This window comes from Scomber japonicus, chromosome 16, assembly GCF_027409825.1.
Source record: "Scomber japonicus isolate fScoJap1 chromosome 16, fScoJap1.pri, whole genome shotgun sequence".
Lineage (NCBI taxonomy): Eukaryota > Metazoa > Chordata > Actinopteri > Scombriformes > Scombridae > Scomber > Scomber japonicus.
Genome location: NC_070593.1, coordinates 16033072 through 16053013, shown reverse-complemented (window position 1 = coordinate 16053013; position 19942 = coordinate 16033072). Strand labels below are relative to the sequence as shown.

The 19942-nt window shown below is 40.0% G+C and overlaps 3 protein-coding genes across 3 annotated transcripts in view; 1 reads left to right on the top strand and 2 right to left on the bottom strand.

Moving 5' to 3' along the window:
• Positions 1-1238: 1238 nt before the first annotated feature.
• Positions 1239-6410, bottom strand: LOC128375935 (cleavage and polyadenylation specificity factor subunit 3). The gene is made up of 18 exons (XM_053336358.1): positions 6340-6410; positions 6153-6216; positions 5515-5612; positions 5198-5326; positions 4937-5114; positions 4688-4777; positions 4424-4574; positions 4134-4309; positions 3884-4042; positions 3059-3205; positions 2786-2938; positions 2519-2627; positions 2295-2393; positions 2084-2178; positions 1807-1894; positions 1634-1700; positions 1445-1541; positions 1239-1340 (listed from the first exon to the last, which is right to left on the bottom strand). The coding sequence occupies exons 1-18, from the start codon at positions 6408-6410 to the stop codon at positions 1239-1241; spliced, it is 2073 nt and encodes a 690-aa protein (XP_053192333.1).
• A 394-nt stretch (positions 6411-6804) lies between these two features.
• itgb1bp1 (integrin beta 1 binding protein 1) lies at positions 6805-10229 on the top strand. The gene is made up of 7 exons (XM_053336364.1): positions 6805-6894; positions 8681-8801; positions 8899-8977; positions 9079-9209; positions 9318-9410; positions 9751-9900; positions 10043-10229. The coding sequence occupies exons 2-7, from the start codon at positions 8730-8732 to the stop codon at positions 10112-10114; spliced, it is 597 nt and encodes a 198-aa protein (XP_053192339.1). The 5' UTR covers positions 6805-6894; positions 8681-8729; the 3' UTR covers positions 10115-10229.
• A 3115-nt stretch (positions 10230-13344) lies between these two features.
• asap2a (ArfGAP with SH3 domain, ankyrin repeat and PH domain 2a) overlaps positions 13345-19942 on the bottom strand; it is a 56049-nt gene continuing 49451 nt past the window's right edge. The window contains exons 20-29 of the mRNA XM_053335343.1: positions 19656-19771; positions 18401-18468; positions 18171-18278; positions 17398-17641; positions 16771-16923; positions 16209-16314; positions 15624-15682; positions 15381-15460; positions 14840-14959; positions 13345-13530 (exon numbers count right to left, since the gene is read on the bottom strand). Coding sequence (XP_053191318.1) covers positions 13456-13530; positions 14840-14959; positions 15381-15460; positions 15624-15682; positions 16209-16314; positions 16771-16923; positions 17398-17641; positions 18171-18278; positions 18401-18468; positions 19656-19771 — 1129 coding nt within the window. The 3' untranslated portion in view covers positions 13345-13455. The remainder of the gene's footprint in view (positions 13531-14839; positions 14960-15380; positions 15461-15623; positions 15683-16208; positions 16315-16770; positions 16924-17397; positions 17642-18170; positions 18279-18400; positions 18469-19655; positions 19772-19942) is intronic.

Genomic DNA, 19942 nt, shown 5'->3' with positions numbered 1-19942 from the left:
GTTTTCAGGCACAAATGTCTAACAATTGTGTTGCCAAAATATATTTGAAGTTTCTGGACTGTTAATTGGCCAAAACAAGTAATTAGAAGTCATCACCTGTGGCTTTACGAAACTATGATGGGCATTTCTCATAAATATATGGCATTTTATAAATACAATTATAAATTGCCACTAGAAAAAAACTAACTTGACATGTGCATATGAGTAAGCATGTGCCACAAATGAAGTGCAATATTTACATGAACACATAAAATAAAAGTGTTTATTAGTTTGTGAAAACTTAAGGTTTGCTAGTTTCCTTTTATGTTTTGCTTGGTGATCGGGTCTCTTTCAGTTCTGTTTGTCAGCTTGAACTCTCCACTGTGTTGAGCATGTTCTGAGCATTTCATCACATGCTGACAGAGAAACTTGCGGTGGCTACCTTTTTAGTGCCACTGTTAAAGACCTTTGACTTTTATAAAGTCATCTGTCACACATTTCTATTTATGGAAGCAAGTGTTGATTATGGTCTCAGTTTCTTGAGAGACCATTAAACAGGGAATTGTAAGGTTGTGGTGAGATGGTTGAGTTGAATAATGTGCCTTTTGATGATATTTATTGTAAAAATCCAATAAGTTGTCAAGATATTTGACTAATAAATGACTTCTGAGCAGTGCCTGTCAGTGCACAATGAAATGCATGTTGTTTGGGCTCTTTTGTTCACATGCACCACCAACCTAAATCATCAATATGAACTCATTAAAATATGCAAAAAACCTGACTCAACACATGAATGTATGTAAAAGTTTTTATTTTAATGTTTTATTTACACTGAACACAAATATTTAGTGCATGTAGAAATTCACAGTTCACATCACAGGTTAAAGTAAACAGTGCACATTAGTAACGAACTTGAATAAAACATCCAGTGCATGAACACAAATACTATCATTAAATATTAAAAGTTTAAATTAAATTAAAAGTGCCTGCATATCAAACAACAACATTAAAATCTATTAAATAAAACAACATAGCTTATTTATTTTCTCCTCTTACCCTCATCTGATGTCTGTCTTTTCATGGAGTCACTTGTTATCCAGTAGTGCACAAACCCGAGCTGCTTATTCCCTTAAATCACATAATCTGTGAAAACAATAATTTTAGCTTTTATATCTGCAATGATCGAGCTTCCAACCTTTTTTAGGTCAAAGGTTAACTGTAAGTGGTTATGAATGCTGCAGTCGTGTCTACACACACACTCAGATGACAGGATTGAGGGCGTCATAGAGCCGCTGCACCGCCAGCTCCACCATCTCTCTCAGGGAGTCGTCCTCGGTGTCGTCGTCCTCACAGCAAACCGACTGGTGAGGGGAGAGGAGGCCGGTGAGAAATACCCCAAAAACAACAAGTCATGCTCCAAACACACCATCCTGTTCCTTAATGTGATGGACTGAAAGATTCTCACCCTTGTTTCTAAGCAGATGTGAACCGTCTTCCCGTCTACTGTCACCGAGATGTTTTTACCATCACTGAAATCCACAAATTCCTCTCCAAACATGTCTCTAATAACAGAAAGAGGACACAGATAGATTGTATTACAGTGTGTGCAATAAGTAAATACACTGTAGATATAAAAAGCTTGTATAGCACTCACTGCAACATGACCTCCAGTCGCGCTTGGAAGACGTCCATGTCCATAATGGCACTCTGCGTCTCCATGACTGTTAATGACACACACATTTATTCACATTAGAAACCTTTCTAGTGGTTACATTTCAGTGAGAGTCAAAGAAGAAATGTAGACGTTCATAGTTTGATGTTTCCAACCTTTCTGAGCCTTTGGATTGGACTGGACCTCCAAAACTACAGTGGTGACAGCATCGGCGTACATGTCATTCAGAGGGTTAGCAATCCACTGAAACGGGGAAAAAAATGGTTGAGCTGAGACTGCAACCTTTATACAAAGCAGAAGATCTACAGTCTCTCTTTGCCCCAGAAGACTGCTGGCTGCACAATTCTTTTAAATCACAACTGAAGACTATTCTGTTTGCAAATGCTTTTTTATTAAATGTAATTTTTAGGGTTAAAATTTGACATGTTTTACCTCCAGCAGCACCATGCCGACTTCATGGATCAGAGTGATGCTTTTAAAGATCCTTAAAGTGTTTTTCTCGGTTCCATCCAGCTCCTCCACGTCACCTGAGATGAAGAAAACAAAAAAACAGAAGTCTGAATGAGACACACTTTCTCATTCAAGTAAGCATGAAGGTGTGTCATAACTTTTTTGACTGGAATTGCAAATGTAGAAGTCTTACCAGTGAGGTTCCTCAGATGGCACACAAGCAGTGAGTAAGGTCCGGTGAAGGGGATGGCCTGGGTCTGTTTCACTGTGCTCATGGCTAACTCTGTGTATGCTGCAAAACACACACAACACACAAAACAGATTCACACCAGCAGCTCCGTTTTTCTGATTAGTCACATGACACTTTGGTTTTAGTCGCAGGTGGCTGGAGGATTTGGGCAGTTGAAGGATACTCACTAGACAGGTCAGAGGGATTGAGGATGTGGTAGTTGAAATTCTTCTTCACCAGTATGCCTGATACCCTCTGGCCCTGAGCACACTTCTTATCAGCCAGAGAACCCATCACCTGAGCAGAGGAGCAGTGTTCAGTTTGATAAGGCAGGTTTGTGTTAAAGATGACAAAACTGGCTCAATTTGACATTATTAAGCTGGAAGGGAGCTTAAAAAGTATCATATAGAGGAAATAAATGGATAAAGGGCAGACAGGCTAGTTAGTTCATTAACCTTGGCTAGTTTCTCTCCTCTGAAGTTGAGGGTGACAGCTTCTGTGTTGCGAGGGTTATGGACTTCGATGTGAACCTGGTCATTATCCTCATACTCTCTGATCAGCGCAGCCTTCAGACGGGCCATCTCATTCTGCTCCCCGTGCACCAAGATCTGAGGATGACATGCAGACCAGAGAGCCAAGAAGGATTAAAGCTTTTTTTTCATTCATAATTGACCAGACTGTCAGGTTCAGAGAACAGACCATTTTAAACTTTTTATTTTTCCTTGTACCACGTGTGGAGGTTTGAGAGCCCTGATGAACTCGCTGGTCTGCTGGTAGTCTGTGTGGGCGGAGAAGGAGATGTAGTCCACTGACATCTTCAGCTGCAACTTCTGCCCTGACATGGTGGTGATCTCCTCTGGCTCAGACATGATATGCTGCAGAGTGTACACAGTAAGCACAATGGTTTGCATTCATATATTAGTTATGTATATCTGAATAAGTAACTGCCTGTCTATACCAGATGACAGGTTAGCTTGGTGATATATTTTTACATTCCTAAAAAGGATCAAGTCTGTTTGTTTTGCTGTAATTCTTCCTCATGTTCATACTGGACATTAAAACGTGTATTTAAAAGTTTATTTGAAGCTAATATGAGGCTTCAGTCATCCAAATGAATCAAATTAAGTCATTATCTTTCAAAGTTACTGTCTTTTTTTGTGCCAAATTGTTGTGATTCTTCCACTGTAGCTGAATAAAAAAACAACAACAGTCTGTCAAGGCACAAAAAGGGAAAGGGGATTGCAACTGTGAATGATATACATACACTTTATTTGACTCACTTAGATGGTTGAAGCTTTATATAATCTCCAGAGTGACTCTGAAAAATATTTTTGCCGAAACGAGGACTGTGAATTGTGTTCTTCATCACTTACATTGTAAGCATATTTGGAGGAGATCTTCAGGGTGAGTATGAAAAGGAGGAATTACAGTATGTCTCTCTGTTTCAGTGTTCATTTGGGCCACCTGACTGTTGTTGTGAGACTTTTGTTTGATTGTGGACCTTTAATGAGCCATTGACACAGCTGTACATTACCGTCCTGCCATACTCTGACCTTGGCCAGCGTGCCCTCCACACAGTAACCAGCGATAATGACTCCGTTCCTCTTGTCGGTGCACCAGCTTTCGAAAAGCTCCCTGGAGAGGCCGCTCTGCATCATACCCGGGGACGCCATCACCACACTGGGGCCGATGTCATCGAAGTGATCCATGCTCTAGAGAGGGACAGATGCCACAGTTAGAAGATAATGATGAAGCCTACAGATATAGGACAGCGTGGGTGTCTGGATCTGTAGCGCTCTCCACCTTGAGGTTGCTGATGTGCTTGAAGACAAAAGGGTTGTTGATATTGATGGCTTTGCGGATCTTGTCATTCATTGCATTAACATAGGTCTGGTACACGGCCATGCACTTCTTGGCCAGGGATGAAGCATAATAGATGGGGATGTCATGGAGCTCTGGGTGGTTCTGCCAGTACTCATCTACAGGACGACATAAAACAGCCTCTTATTATCTGTCTCTTTTTCACGACAGGAGAGCAGAACTTTTAGATGGGATACATGAAAATTTAGAGACAAACAATGTTGCTTTCTCACCCAAGATGAGCAGCAGTTCCTGGGCCCGTCCCAAGGCGAACACAGGGATTAAACAGCGGCCTTCTCTGTTGACAATGTCGTGCACTGTGTTGCAGAACCGAGCCTCACGCTCCTCCCTCTTCTCATGGATGTGTGTGCCGTAGGTCGACTCCTGGAATAGAAAAAGAATAGTATGATTCACCAGGTTGCAAACACATAAAGATCTATCAAAAGTAGATTTCAATGTGAATGCATAATGTAAAAAATGTTGCACTTTTGGCGTACTATGATTAAGATATCAGGTTTGACACTGGGGATCTCAGCTGCCATCAGATGCCTGTCTTCTTGTCGGGAGAAGTCTCCTGTATACAGCAGCTTTGGAGGGAAAAAAATGGAGTAAGTACATTTTAGACATTTAGATGGATAGTAGACATTATGAATAAACTGGGTTTAAATTTTCAGCAACAAGGATCTCTGAAACAGAAAATATCATTACAGGACACAAGGGCATCCTGCAATTACAGGACGCGTCACCTTGACTCCAGCTATTTCGATCATAAACATGGCAGCTCCCAGCACGTGACCGGCGTGGTAGCACCAGAACTTGATTCCCGCCACCTCCTTGACCTCGTGGAAGTTTATGGTCTCGATCTTATCCATGCTCTCCTCCAGGTCAGTCTCAGTGTACAGCATGTCATCTGCTGAAATGTTGCTGCAATAAATTGAAACAGTGAGTTAATATCGAGCAAGTTTCATCACAGTTCAGAAAAATAAGATGATTGCTCCTTCCCCAACCTGACTTTGACGTAGTCTGACAGTAGCCAGCGGTAGATGGCCTTAGTGGCATGAGTCATGAAGGTGCGGCCTTTGAAGCTGGTCTTCTGGAGGAACCAGGGCAGAGCTCCACAGTGATCCAAGTGGAAACTGGCAAGAGGACACATAGGTCAGCATCAAGGTAAATACCCTCCTCATTATATCTGAGAGCTTTTATTCCCATATAACCCTGGTCACACTTTATTACATGTTATTATTATTATTGTTATTAACATTAATTTTTTTTATCATTATAATATTATTATTATAATAAGACATAGAAGAGATAAAAGACCTACTGGCTGATGAGCAGCAGGTCTATCTCTGCAGGGTCAATCAAGTCTATGTAAGGGAGAGCATCCATTCCCTCCAGGCCAGGGTGGATGCCACAGTCCAGCTGCCAAACACAAACAACACAGACTCTGTTATAATATCCTACATATACAGAATATGCCATATATATATATATTTAAAAAAATACACACTGTAATAGTTCTTATAATTATTCCTGCTGACCATAAATTAAGCCTAAATTAGATATTGTAGTTGCAGATTTGTTATTGGGTCAAGGAATATTATAATACTCAAGTCAGCCATAGCTCCCAGTACTACCCACTCCCACTAAAGACTGATGCTGTCCTTACTATGTAAATCACAGGTACATTGCACGCATTTATATATAATGTCAGGAACTTATGCATATTACACATTTATATTTTGCAGATTCATTTTACACAGATTCTTTACTATGTCTAGTATTTAATGGTATTTATTGTATCACCTTCACCCATATGCTGCTACTTTTTTTTTTTTTTTTTTTACACTATACTGCTTGTGTCAATTTCAATAAAGGTAATCTTGTCTTATCTTACAACTGCATTTAGTCTGTTTTGAGTCACACATCTTAACCTACATCACACATGAAACAATTATTCACCATGATTTTCCTTCCTTTGAACTCCAGGATGATGCATGACCTCCCAACCTCCTGACCAGCACCTCTGAGCAAATATAAAATAATAAAAATAATAATAATAATAAATAAAAATAAAAAAGTAAGATAGCGTTAATTATGGTTGTATATAAAGAAATTGGCTGAATTAAATGGATAGAAATGAGCTCACAGCGGACGGATGAGGAGCTGATCACTCTCCTCTGCGGGAACGATCACCTCCACTTTGCGTTTCGTAGCCATGGGGACGAAAATATTACAGCTGCATTGTTACAATATAAAAAAATATATTTGACATATCAATAATACCGTGTTGGATTGAATGAATGAGAGGGGCGGCCTCTTTACGTAACGACACACTTCCGGTGGCGCACCAAAACACCGCCGACGAGAGTCAACGGCAATGAGAAATGTTCCGTGACAGATGCTGGTTGCTGTTTGAGCTAATTTACCAAATAAATACGCTCATAAAAATACGCAAACGTAGCCAGAAGTAATGTGTGTAACCTCAACACAACTATAAACAGTCATACCCCTGTCGTTTTAATATTGAACTTTAGAGACAGCGTTAGTTTTAGTGACAGCTGCGTCCCCTTTAAGTGATGTTGGGTGGCGGCTGTGAAACTCTGGAGGAAACCGAAGAGTCAAACTAAACGTAAACAGAAACCAACAATACGCCTCTTTGAAGACAAAAAAAACCTCACTGAAGAGGCCAAGGTACTAACAGGTACGCAGCTACATTATTACATTCGCTGTTAATATGTTTGTTAAGTCTTAATGTAAGTAATTTCAACTTCAGCGCTGCAATGACTGCGGTGGGGGAAGAATATTAAAGCAGCAGGAGGATACATAGTTTTTACTCGTAACATTTGGGCTTTTTAAAAAGGATGTTCAGCATAATAGGTTAGGAGTACAATAGCTTAGTTTCTGTTATGTAACCTATTTTTAGCTGCTGGCTCAGTGTTTAGCAGCCAGCAGTGGTGTTATTTGTCTCTTGTAAAAGTGTAATGGTAGATACACCTTCAGTACACGGAGAGGCATCTTTCTATTACTATGGTGCTCGTCTCTGGTTCAGCCTTCCTGAAACCTGAGAGCAGCAGAGAGGGGGGATATATTTAAGACCTATACCTCTTTAATCTGACTTTCAATTGAACTTTATTTATTCATCTGTCTTTTATTTTTATATTTTAGTAGTTACTACTTGGATTAATCTATTTATTCTATTTTATTTCCTGCTTGTTTTCCTCTTCATAACCCATCTTTTATGTCTGGTTTTACTCTTAGTTGTTGTTATATTGTCTGTTTTCCTTTTAATACCCCTCCTAACATTTCTGGTTTTAATCACTTTATTCTATAGTGACTTAATTTTGTTATTGTATTTGGGTATTCTTCATTTTTTCATGGTGTTTCCTCATTGCAGATTCAGTGAAAGTTATGATAGTTTCTTTAGTTCCTGTTTTTATTGATTTCTTTTATTGTTGTAAAGCACTTTGGGTTACCTTATGCTGTATGAAAAGTGCTTTACAAATCAAGTTTGATTGATTGAGTATTAGCAGGTGGCAGGTGGAACAGAAAAACTGCTAGACTTCATCAGTTTTTTGCCACAAGCTGCAGTCTCAAAATTGGCCAGCAGTCGATACAACACCTCTGAAAAGTCTGAATATCTTAACATTGTAAGCACACCAGAGGTAGTGTATATGTGTATATTACAGTGTTATATCAGCATATTTTCCAGTCATAGTGAGCAGGTGTTATTTGATCATTTAACCCCTTTAACTATTGTTTACTAACACAGCTTTAAACATTTGAATGGAAATGAAAAGAGGTAGTCAAAGCCAGGGTAAATGTTTCATTTGTAAATAAATACAAATATTTACATGCTTATGAAAGAGTGTTAAACATATTAGCAGAAACTTTTAACACTCTTAAACCCACTTTCAGATTTGTGAAACATTTATTTATCAGGGAAAAGGTAATTTCACAAAACCAATATACTTAGACTTGTCAAATCATACTAATAATAATCTAATCCAGATTTGACAGATCTAAGTATAATGGTTTGTTATTTAGATCTGGTCTAATGTGGCCTGAATAGGGAAAAGTGAAAGCAACCTTTTTCAGTTTTTACAAATAGGAAAAAGGTTTAGCAAATCTGAAACTGTGTTTTAATGAGTCTCTAGAGTCTCCTTGGTAATCTAGTCCAGTGGTCCTGATTGAGAAATATCAGTGTAATTTTGTATTTTCATAAGCAAAATAAAGGTTTCTGTAATCTGAAAGTGGGTTTAAACAGCATTCAGGCTTTTTGCTACAACGTCTCATACTTCTTCATAACTGTAAGTGGTGATAAAATGAAGAATCAGACATTAAATGTCATAATTATGTTTCCCTTAAATTTTCCTTTATTTACCAACTTCTCAAATTTTAGACTACATAATCAGTTATCTGTTCATCATCCAGTGAGGCTTACAAATCAGTCCTGTGGTATCTTAATCATTGAGGTTGATGATGTTCAGGTTGGCGGGGCTGGAGGGCTGGATGCCGTGATCAAGGATGAGGTGAAGGATGTTCCGCAAAGTCAAAAAGCGCCACAGCAGCAGCAGCTCCCAGAGCAGTGAGATCAGCACCAAAAGTAAGGTACGGTAACACACACACACACAAACACACACACTCAGAAATATTATGACACAGACGCTGGGTTGAACTTTTATGTTTTGTTTCTGTTTCTTTGCAGTCTGTGGACTCCAGTTTGGGAGGGCTGTCCAGATCAAGCACCGTCGCCAGCCTCGACACTGACTCCACCAAGAGCTCAGGTCAGTGTTTCTTTTCTTCCTCAACCTACCAACTCTATCTTCTCTTGTCTCTTCTTCTGTCACCTTCTCTAACTAATTGTTTGGATGTATGGCCTTTGTAGGTAACAGCACATCTGAGACCTGCGCTGAGTTCAGGGTAAAGTATGTGGGAGCCATCGAGAAGTTACAGTTTGATATGAGCAAGACGCTCCAGGAACCTCTGGACCTCATCAACTATATTGATGCTGCTCAGGTAAGAAGCAGGAGAAAGATCGAGACACATTTCAAGCAGTCAATATCATATAATTCATTTATTACACTACATAAAAAGCCTCTATAAATATTCTGCTCCTTTTCACAGCAAGATGGAAAGCTGCCCTTTGTGCCTGGAGATGAGGAGATGATTCTGGGAGTGTCAAAATATGGAGTCAAAGTGGCCTCACTGGACCAGTGTGTGAGTCCTGGCTTACAGCAGCAAAGCAATAGAAAAGTGATATACTGTATACTTCAGACTGAATGATCATTGATTAGATTGTGCAGTACTGCTGGGTCATCAATGCAGCCTAACAGCATTGCTATGGATTCAGCATCAATTTATATTTCTGACATGGTTCTGCACAAAGCTGCTGACTCAGATATTTCACAGATTCCCGGATAACGCAGCGTGATGTAGTGCTACACTAAAATATTTAGTCTTAATAGAGAAGTTCACTTCTGAAAACAACTCAGAACTGATGAATAATGCTAATCTGAGACTGAGAGTGAGTAATCAAGTGTTTGTAATTGCACCCCAGGATGTGCTCCATCGCCACCCTCTCTACCTGATAGTGCGTATGCTGTGTTATGATGACGGCCTGGGTGCAGGGAAGAACCTACTGGCTCTCAAAACTACAGACGCAAAACAACAAGACTGCAGCATCTGGGTGTACCAGTGCAGTAGCTCAGTAAGTGCAGGATAGTCGGAATTAAATATGTGAAATAAAAGTAAAATGAATAAATATCTATATATATGACTTGATTGTGGTTATTTATCCAGTTACTGACTGCTGCTTTATTTCCTCTCCCTCTTCGCCATCATGTGAGCAGGAGCAGGCTCAGTCCATCTGTAAGGTGCTGTCAGCTTCTTTTGACTGCGCTCTGACATCAGACAAGTCCTGAGGCCAGAGAGACGGACAGGAGGACAGGAGGACAGGAGAGAAGAGAAACAACTGCAAAACAAACAATCAGGACATCACCACAGCTGCATTGTGATTGTCTAAAAGAAAATCACAACCATTTCCCTTTTATTCTAACTTTCCTTTGATTTTTTTTAAGGGCAGTTATCTGGAGGGAAAATCCTGTGATTTCTCTGTTGGTTTGCAGGAAGCATGATTCAAGCCTTTTGTATTGATGGTAGTCACTTTGAACTGTCTGCTTCCCGTAATCCTCCATTCAAGACATCGTTACTGTGAATTCGTCTGAATCATTTCCTCAGGATTTGTTTCCTTTACCTCACTCATTCCTTTTGACCTTTCAAAAAAGTAAAGAGCAAAATGAAGTAAAGTTCTGAAAAAAGGGAAATGGTTGCATTTTTAACAAAAATAGTATTGTAATACAGTGCACAGATTTCAGCAATGTAATGTAAATTAATTGTATTTAATGTAAATTATGGCACAAAATGGTACATAATGTAGTAAACCATCATTAAGTTGCTAGTGTCAGTATATGATCATTCATGGGAGATATGAATCTACATGGTACTCAGTGTTTTTTGATACAGTATTGGTATGATAGTGATCACAATTTGACTGGCAGGTACGATACAAAGATGCTTCAGCTGTGCCCCTCATCCTGCATTTTATCACCTGTGAGATTTACCAGTTTTAATGATTGAATTCTTGCCACCAAATGTTTTGTATGTTTTTTTCTGGTTTCTTTACTCCTTGTTTTAATGTTGTGGTTAAATCTGTTTCATTCTGTTCATTAGATTATTTGACACCACTGAAATCTCAAAAAGCTGTTAGACCCATTAGAAAGAGATTGGAGGGAAAATGTTTACAATTCTGGTACTTACTGAATTTTACTTTGTAAATTATAACAACCCTGTTTGCTTTTTTTGGTCCTTTTCACCTTCATCCAGTTGTGATTGGGTTGAAAATGTGTGACAATCTGGTACAATAAAGGAGTGGAAGAGTTTTTGATAATTATTTGACTGATTTAAATGTCATTCTCTGACTCTTCCAGTGTAGCATTTGATGAATTTGCCCATTGCACCATTTCAGCTTAGGCAATTAACAATTTAACCACATTTAACCATATAACATCTGTTTATCCCCCCCCCCCCCCAAAAAAAGCACAATGTACATCTATTTAAAACATATTGTTAGTTAGATGTAGACAAGCTTGAATATTCCCCATCAGAGGGAGCTCTTGATACATCATCTGACTATTTCTATAATAAGAATAAAACCAGTCACATGATGTAACTTAATCACAGAAAACATTTCTACACAAGACAAAGTCGATATTTTAAAAATGCAGGTCATTTGCTTTAACAGTTGTTTGTAAATTAGTGACACATGACATTATAAAGCATCATAACAGGCTAAAATTCATTTATCAAGGTCAGCCATGAATGACTGAAAGTAACAATTTTAACAAACAGACCAGAGCGTTGTGTTATTTCATATTTTATTCCAGTTTCAGTTCCCCATTTACTTGCACAATAGAGTTGAGAGTCGATGCAGTGATCCACAGACAGTTAATGAGAATTAATTGAGTTTATTATCCCAGTTGTGTGTGTCTGCATTTGTGTTTTTGACACACACACACACACACACAGGTCCAGCTGAGGTCGTATCTGTAACTTTTCATCACCACAGTGCATTTAAAAGACATTTACTGGTTAACTCTGCTCTTTTTTTACATTTAAATATCAACAAACAAAACCAAAATCTATTTACATGTATAGATTATTAATAAATCTTCCTGTTTCCAGTGAGTTCATATTAAACATGATGAAGAGAGTTGTATCAGCTGCTTTTAGCATGCTGCTCCTCATGTCATTCACAAATCCATGGAAGGCTCTGGTTTCAGGTTAAATGCCTAAATATGAACATACAGTATTTATACACAGAAAGAGAGTTGCTCTGCAACCAAAATGAAGTAAATTACATTGAATGTTTTAGATTTATTTTATAACACTATAGATAAAACTCATCTTTCTACATTATTTGACCCCAGAGATGTACAGACAGAAGGGAGAGGCTTAAGCTGTAGGAAGGATATTCCTTTCTCTATGCAGGGTTGTACAGACTTAATACAGGAACAGAGAAGAAAATAAATCACCTGTCAGAGTGTGAATACTCTCAAAGGCAAGATGAAGAAACAAAAGTCACAGAGCTGGCTTCTGCTTTTCATCACATTCCCACGCTCTTAAAAAAAAAAAAAAAAGTTTTATTTGTTTAATGTCCTCCGACTTCAATATTCTTTCAGTCTCAGCTTATTCTGTGCAGACATGACATTCACACTCAAACACACTTCCTATTCCTCTAATAAGGCAGATGACAGGCGAAGACAGCCCGAGGTGTCAGACTCGGCATAAGCGTAATTACTGGCTGCTGCAGCTCCAGTCAGTATCGTCATTTGACCTAAAACGGTGAGTGAGGAAGCACTGGGGTGTTGCTGTTGAGTATTATCTTACACACTAAGACAGCACAGGCAGAATGAGTGTTTGAGAAAGTATTTGTAGAAGTAGTTTATATGCAGATATAGTATGTTCACACGCTTGAGAAAAGTGAGTTCTCCCAGGTGTGATGAGTTGAAGGCTATTTTTGCATGCAGCATCCTCCTTTCAATGCTAGTCTGACTCTGAAATGAGGCCAGGGAGCTTCTAGCATAATCCAGGGTTAATTTAGCACCATTAGGAAACCTCCACACAGGAGGCCTACTACAGAGTTCAAAAAGTTGCACCTATAAGCATAAGCATCTAAAAATCACTCATGCGCAGAGGTGGAATGTAAGCATGTTGTCTATGTTCACATTTACAGTTGTTAGTGAGTTAAAATACATTGCTGTAGTCATCCCAGTACAGAAAACGGATGAAATGAAACTTTACATACAACCTTCATTATGTCAAATGTCGTTGTTACATTGCAACAAGGATAAAGACAAGGAAAGTGCATTTTTATTGCGAGAGGTCAATCATAGTTTTTAAATCTTAGCAAAATGTTAACAAGCAAGCATTAAAACCGCAGAGTCCTGTGAATCCTGGTCGTCAGGGGAGACGCCCAGAGTTTGTGGTGTTGAGTCTATTACAGTTGCCACAGTGACACTTTTAATAAGCTCGCTGATGGTGCCAGTAAAGATGATGTCGGCAACAACGCTGGGATGATGGTTGGCGGCTCACACACACACACACACACACACACACACACACACACACACACTGACAGACACAGATGGTTGAAGGAGGGGACGCTGCATCCCGGGACACTTCCTGAGACCTGCGGTGACCTTTCTCAGTCAGCAATGAAGTGTACAAAGGTAACCGGGAAGGCTCCTCTTCTCATCGGATCGCCTTCGATGTGGCCCAACTGTGAGGAGGGAAGACAGAGGCGACGTCAGAGCAAGATAAAAAGGCACAATGTAATATAATCAGAGTGGTAGTCAGGTTGGGTCTCAGTTCTTGTTTGAGGACATCAATTCAATGAAACACCAAAGGATTTGACCGCTAAAGCACGTTTACAGAACACAACTAAACACTAAGACTGACTAAAAAAATTAAAAGATTCAATTAATCCGTTTTTTTGGATGAAATGATCCAAAATCGATTCCTCAAATGCCAACAGCACTCTTTGCATCTTCTTATCCGTGCTAAAACTTATGTGTAGCCTGTGATGATGATGATGATGCACAAGAATTAAATCACACATTTCTGAAAACTGACAAACACTCAGCCACACTAAACACAACCTAATGAAACACATGGACTGGACGTACTGTACTAGGAGAGGCTAAATCTCACCAAACACCAGAAATATTTGAAAACATACTCCCAGATTATTACCTTGAGCGATATAGACGACATTACTGAAAACCTTCCTTATTATCTCCATTTAAGTCATTTTTTAACGTCGTCTACACCTGAAAATAAAAAGCTATGTTTCTGACATGTTTCTGTTCCAACAAGATTTTTCACAAGCGCTAAAATGGGAACATGACTATAGAAAAATACATGATAGTGTTCAATATAGACTCATAAGAAATGGTGTTATCAAGTGTTGCGACAGTCTGATGTGGGTGTAACTGAAACCGCAGACTCATTTTTATTACCAAGAAACTCAAGACGAAACTTGGAAGCTTCATCTCACATAAAAGGCCTGTTTTCCATCAAAGAAAGCTATTTAACAATCCAAAGCACCAGAGACACACACACACTACCGCTGACTCAATCCCTTTTTGTGCCGCCTCATCTGCGTGCTATCATATCGGTACTTCAGACGCGGAAAAGACAGATAGTGCTGCTGCTGGATGCGGGACAGAGAGGAAGCATGGCGGGGGATCTCCGGGGACTTTGGGTCCATGCAGGGACAGAGACGGTGACTAAATACGGTCATAACTGCAGAGGTGGCTCAGAGGAAAACAAGTTGCAGCTGGTCAACATTCACACAAGGGGCTCTACAGAGGAAGCAACAGCAGGCGGAAAAAGAGGAGAGGGGAGAGGGGAAGGGGGGGGGTATCGGCCAAGATGAGGTCATGGCTTTCTTGCTTTGGATACCATGGTTACGGAGCGAGCACACTAACATCCACATGGTGGGAACTGGACCAGAGAGGGACCATTAGTCGGACTGGGAGCACTTTGTACTCTTGCTCGGAGAACATGAGCAACACTGAGATACTGACCCACCACTCCTGGTCCTCCTCTCCGTCCACCACGATCACCTCGCCCTCAGAGAAGGTCAGCTCATCCGGGTTGTCTGCTACACAGTTGTAGATTGCTTTCACTCGCTTCGGCCTCTGCTTCTGAAACACACAAAACACTTTTTTTTTAAAATCAAGTTTGTGTAGAAGAGAAAGAAAGTGATCCAGCACAGACTCTGAGACTAGGGCAGAAAATGAAAACAGGAGAAAGAGTTGTTGCAACCCTAACATTTGCCATATTATATATCACAGCATCATCATTATTCATTTTTAAAGACTTGTCTGTTGTAAATTAGGCTCTTTCTTCTATGTTAAAAAATTAGAACACAGTCTTTTCTCAACAAAGGAGTTCAGACTATATTGCGTAACTAAACACTTGAAAAGTTTAGACAAGAGGTCGACCTGCAGTGTCCCAAAGAGAAATACTAATGGCTCATGAATATGTTCGGCACTATGAATGAATAAGCACTTAACTATCTGCAAAAAACTGGGTGATAATGAGAGGAAAGAATGAGCAACCTACTGGATAAGCCTTCCTCGGCATGGGGGCTGGAGGCAGAGATTGACCTATGGAGTTCTGGGGGCATCCTGGCACTTCCTTAGCTGGAACAGGAAAAGGAAATGACATCATAACGTCAACAAACTTTGCACGTTTCCACAGAAGAAACAAGGACCTGGACAGATAGTGAATGTAACTTTTTGAACTTGCTGAATAGATTAACACAGATAGAGCTGATGTTTGCTCTCTTTTATGGAGTTTACTCACCTGGTCTTTCAATAGATTGCGTTCGATTTAGAGGTCCTCTGCTGAAGCTTTTATCATTCCTGAAAGAACAAAAAATAAAATTAAAAAGGATGCTGGAAGGTCTACTGCTTTATATATATTTATTCACACAAATCTAACAAAACACAGTCCAGCTCTCTAAGAGTCTCCACAGCTCTGTTACAGATTTATTAGAGCACTCTCGGCCCTGTGGGAGATAAAAAGACAAAAGGGCGACTGTGGAAGAGAGTTATCGCTCGTCTGGCTCAACACAGAGCTTAGCCTGGGAGCTAATGAAGCGGCTAAACAGCAGCCGTGTAGCCTCATTTCTCTTGGGAAACAAACGTATGAAAAGACCAGCTCTTCACAACACCAAGATGCACGACTGCAGGCTAATGCACGATGTTTTTGTGTATGTGTATTCAATTATATGAATCCACTGTTCAGCTGTGAGGACGCTAAACTACTAAACTAAACACACTCTGGCCTAGTTTCTACACATCTTTACATTTCATTTGCAGCTGCGGACTGTTCGTATATTAAACTTGTGTTAGTTGTTAATGCATCTTTGTTGTTTTTCACTCTTACCCTGCAGGTGATTTGGGTGGTGCTGCTCTTGACCCCGGTGTTCCCTGTCCTGTCTTACAGTGTGGGCTCAAAGCTTCCATCTTCACCACAGAAGAAGGACCCAGACCTACAACATAAAGAAGAACACTGTACTTACTTTGATCCGTTTTATATCTTTACAAACTGAACACATCTTTGGGTTTTCTTGATTGTTAGTCAGACTAAGTGAGTCATTTGAAGACACTGATAAATGAACAGATGTTAGATTAAACAGATGCTTTTGCTCATTGCTCGTAGTCTTTGCAGGGTCATGGAGTGGTTACATCACTATCCAAACATTTTGTTTTGATTTATGATATTAAAAGCAGCACTACAGTTAGAGCTGTATAGACCAAACTTTGCACAGCACACTAGTTTCTCTCTTTTTCTTTTTCATTTTGAATTTTTATACATCATCAGTTTGGTCTTTTTGTCCCATCAACATTGAATGCCTCATTTATGACACACTCAACTCCACAGATAACTTTAAACCTAAAACACTAAACTCTACTAACATAAGGAATACATCTTGTGATGTTCATACCTCCGGTTGAGGTGAGTCTCATGGGGGGGATGGGAGGGTGCATGTTGGGGGGGTCTGAGGACGATCTCTGACGCCCAACCAGATCTAAAGAACCGGGCTTCCAGCTGCTGGATGGTGAAGACTGACCAATTCCTCCGAGACCAGATAACTGGGCTGTGAGAGGGAGAGACAGAGAGCAAGGTTATAACGAGGGAACAGAGAAGAAGAGGGACACAGAATACACAAACAAGTGTCCACTTTAAAAGTCAAGCTGTTTTTATTTGAGCGTAATTGAGAGTGGCAGTTAATGGGGAGAAGGGAATGTGCAGAATGCCGAGGCTAGGGGGCTGCGGTGGGCAACACAGCTGGTTGTTTCTCCTCTGCTCCTTGGTAGCACTCCAGAAGCACAGTAATGTTATTAAGAACTGACTGTAGTGGACGTTTCACAAGGTCTTTACTGCAGCACATAAACAGACTTTTATCATACGAGGTTTATGATTTTCTTCCTATCGAGTAATATTCCACATATTTAAGTACCTGCTTCGGTTTAGAAATTGAATTTTGTATCCCAAAACACTTTTCAAATTAAAAGTAAACTGCCCTATAGATTTGAGATGGTTAATATTGACCGTTCAGCTGCAAGCTTACCCAGGTTCCTCGGGGGCAGGGGTGGAGCAGATGTGGTGCCGGGCAGGCCGGGCTGAGGTGGGTTGGTGTTGAGGATGGTGCCGTAGGTCTCGTTGTTGACCAGGTTGGGCATGTAGGAGCGCTGCTTGTCCTTACCGAGGTTGACAGCGTCGCGGCCAGCGGAGCCCAGACTGGCCTGGAGGTGGGAGTTGCTGCTCGGAGTGTAACAGCTCACCGGACGCTCGTCTCTGCGGTGAGGGCTTGGCTGGACGGGCAGGAGAGGGTCAGGGGGTCAGTATTGGTCTTATGCGAGCATGAAAGAACAGTTTGTATGGAGTTCATAGGATGTGAGATCTGTGATGCAGATTTGATCTCTTCATTTTCTGGTAATAGTAGTATAAGTATGTTTACTATGAACAGTCAAACTAGTGCAAAAAGGGCACAAATCTGTAACAGCCGTGTCCTCTTATACTTAATTTGACACAATAATTTTTAGATTTTTTAGCAACTTTTGAACATTGTGATATTTTGTCTTTTAGATAAGAAACACTTAGTCTACCACACTTTAGTCCTGGTCCCTATAGTAATAATCTTGCAATCCCAAAAAATACAAATTTAATTGCATTACAACATTATTATAATCATCAACATTATAGTCAATTCATAAACTTGCAAATTCATCTTTTTTTCTTTTATAAAAAAAATCAAAAACCACATAAACTCTAATCCAATAAACTCTGTTTCAATGAACAAAAATCCAGTATCATCATCAGTCTTTACAAGAACAGTCTCACCTTCTCATCCAGATCCTCGTCACTCTCATCTAAGTCTTCGTGCTGCAGACACCATTCATACTCGACGTGTACGTGGGCGTTGAATTTCCCTGCCAGTGCTTGGTTCAACTAAACACACAAACAAATCCACATACATACAAAGTCAAATGACTGACGGTCCTTACATGCTGTTTGATGGATGAGGTGACATGTTTGCAGGTGTAATTCATGTCTAAACATAGAAAGCTCACCAGCTCCTCACACTGCAGGTGTTTGAGCCTACGAGCGATATCCAGCGGCGTCTCCCCGGCCTCATTAGCTGGAAGGAAAACAAGGAAAAACATGATCACTGTTGTATCCACATGCCACATGAGCACAAACTAAAGGCCCATTTTCTTTCTCCCTTTCACAGGGACATGAGAAAGGTGTAATTAGGCTGTTTCCCACACTGAATAACTCTCTGGTTTCTCTCCATCCTCCTCCTCTGTGTATCTATTATCTGGCTATTTTGCTGATGTCAGGCTAGAGAAGAAAGATTAGTGTTGTGAGAAAGAGCTGTCATGGTCTGTTGGCAAAGGCCGCATCTCTGGGAACTAAACCTGAAATACTTGGTCTGAAGAGTGTGTGTGTGTGTATGACTTAAGGCACTTCTAGGGACACAAACCAGCCGCAAGACCAGTTCACTGGGGACAAAAGCCATGTATCTTACTGAAAAAGCTGATTTTTGGGTTAGCGGTTAAGGTTAGGGTAGGGGTTAGGCAAGTAGTAGTGATGGTTTGAGCTATGATAAGGCTCCAGGAAATTATTGTAAGTTTATGTAAGGTCCCCAAAAGTGACCCAGGACGTGCTTGTGTGTGTGTGTGTGTGCACGTGTGTGTGAGAGAGGGGGGGGGGTGAGAGACAGAGAGATAGAGAGTGTGTGATAGCAGTGGAAGTATATAGATCATTTAGTAATACTACATTGTAAAAATACTACATTAAAGAGCTATTTTAAATACATAAGTACTCTTTTTAATTATGATTTTAAATACTTTATAAAGAGTTGGGCAGTTTCATCTGCATACACCTCCTTCTAAACTTATTAAGACACTTCTGTCTATAACTGAATCCTAAAAGCCTTATTCTGCAGTGCAGTCCAAATATTTAAACATGTTTTAGAAAATTATGAAAGGTGTTAATTAATATCAAAATAGTTTGAAATATTCCTACGTGAGGGAAGATTGTTTTCACTGATGAATCAATCTGGTTTCTAAAAGGCTACAGATTTTTTATGTATGAAAAATAATCAGCAAAACATGCAAATTAACCAGAACCTACAGCTGTCAAAAAAATGCAGTGCAGCAAAAGTATGAAGGTACAGAAATCTCAGGCTATCTCAGGCAAAATATTTAGTATTCAACCACTGGTATGAAAAAATAAAGACAGAGACGGTGAAGGAAAGGGATGGACATGAATGCACCACAGCAGTCATGCTCAGTGCACAGTGCTGCAGGTGTGTTTCCTTACCGATCTCTATGGACGCCTTTCCTCGCAGCAGCAGCTTCAGACACTCGCTGTTGTCAGTCAGACAGCAGTAGTGCAGTGCTGTGCTGCCTTTGGCTGTCTGCTTATCTAAATTCAAACTGCCAGCGGACAAAGACAGAGAAAGAAATAACACTGTAAACACAAAGCAAAGCTCTACTTTCACCTGTCCAGCTCCCATTAAACTGAACATTACATTTCCTCCAGCAAAATGAACGTTAACATCCATTATAGACAAAAAAAAAATCATCAGGTTGGTGCAATATGTACAA

Coding starts and splice junctions, on each gene's coding strand:
- itgb1bp1 (XM_053336364.1), top strand. CDS start 8,730: ATGTTCCGCAAAGTCAAAAAGCGCCACAGCAGCAGCAGCTCCCAGAGC. Junction 9,411..9,750: donor TGGCCTCACTGGACCAGTGT/GTGAGTCCTGGC, acceptor ATTGCACCCCAG/GATGTGCTCCATCGCCACCC. Junction 9,901..10,042: donor TGTACCAGTGCAGTAGCTCA/GTAAGTGCAGGA, acceptor TCATGTGAGCAG/GAGCAGGCTCAGTCCATCTG.
- LOC128375935 (XM_053336358.1), bottom strand. CDS start 6,410: ATGGCTACGAAACGCAAAGTGGAGGTGATCGTTCCCGCAGAGGAGAGT. Junction 2,179..2,294: donor CCATCTGAGGAACCTCACTG/GTAAGACTTCTA, acceptor TCTTCATCTCAG/GTGACGTGGAGGAGCTGGAT. Junction 1,341..1,444: donor ACATCTGCTTAGAAACAAGG/GTGAGAATCTTT, acceptor TCCCCTCACCAG/TCGGTTTGCTGTGAGGACGA.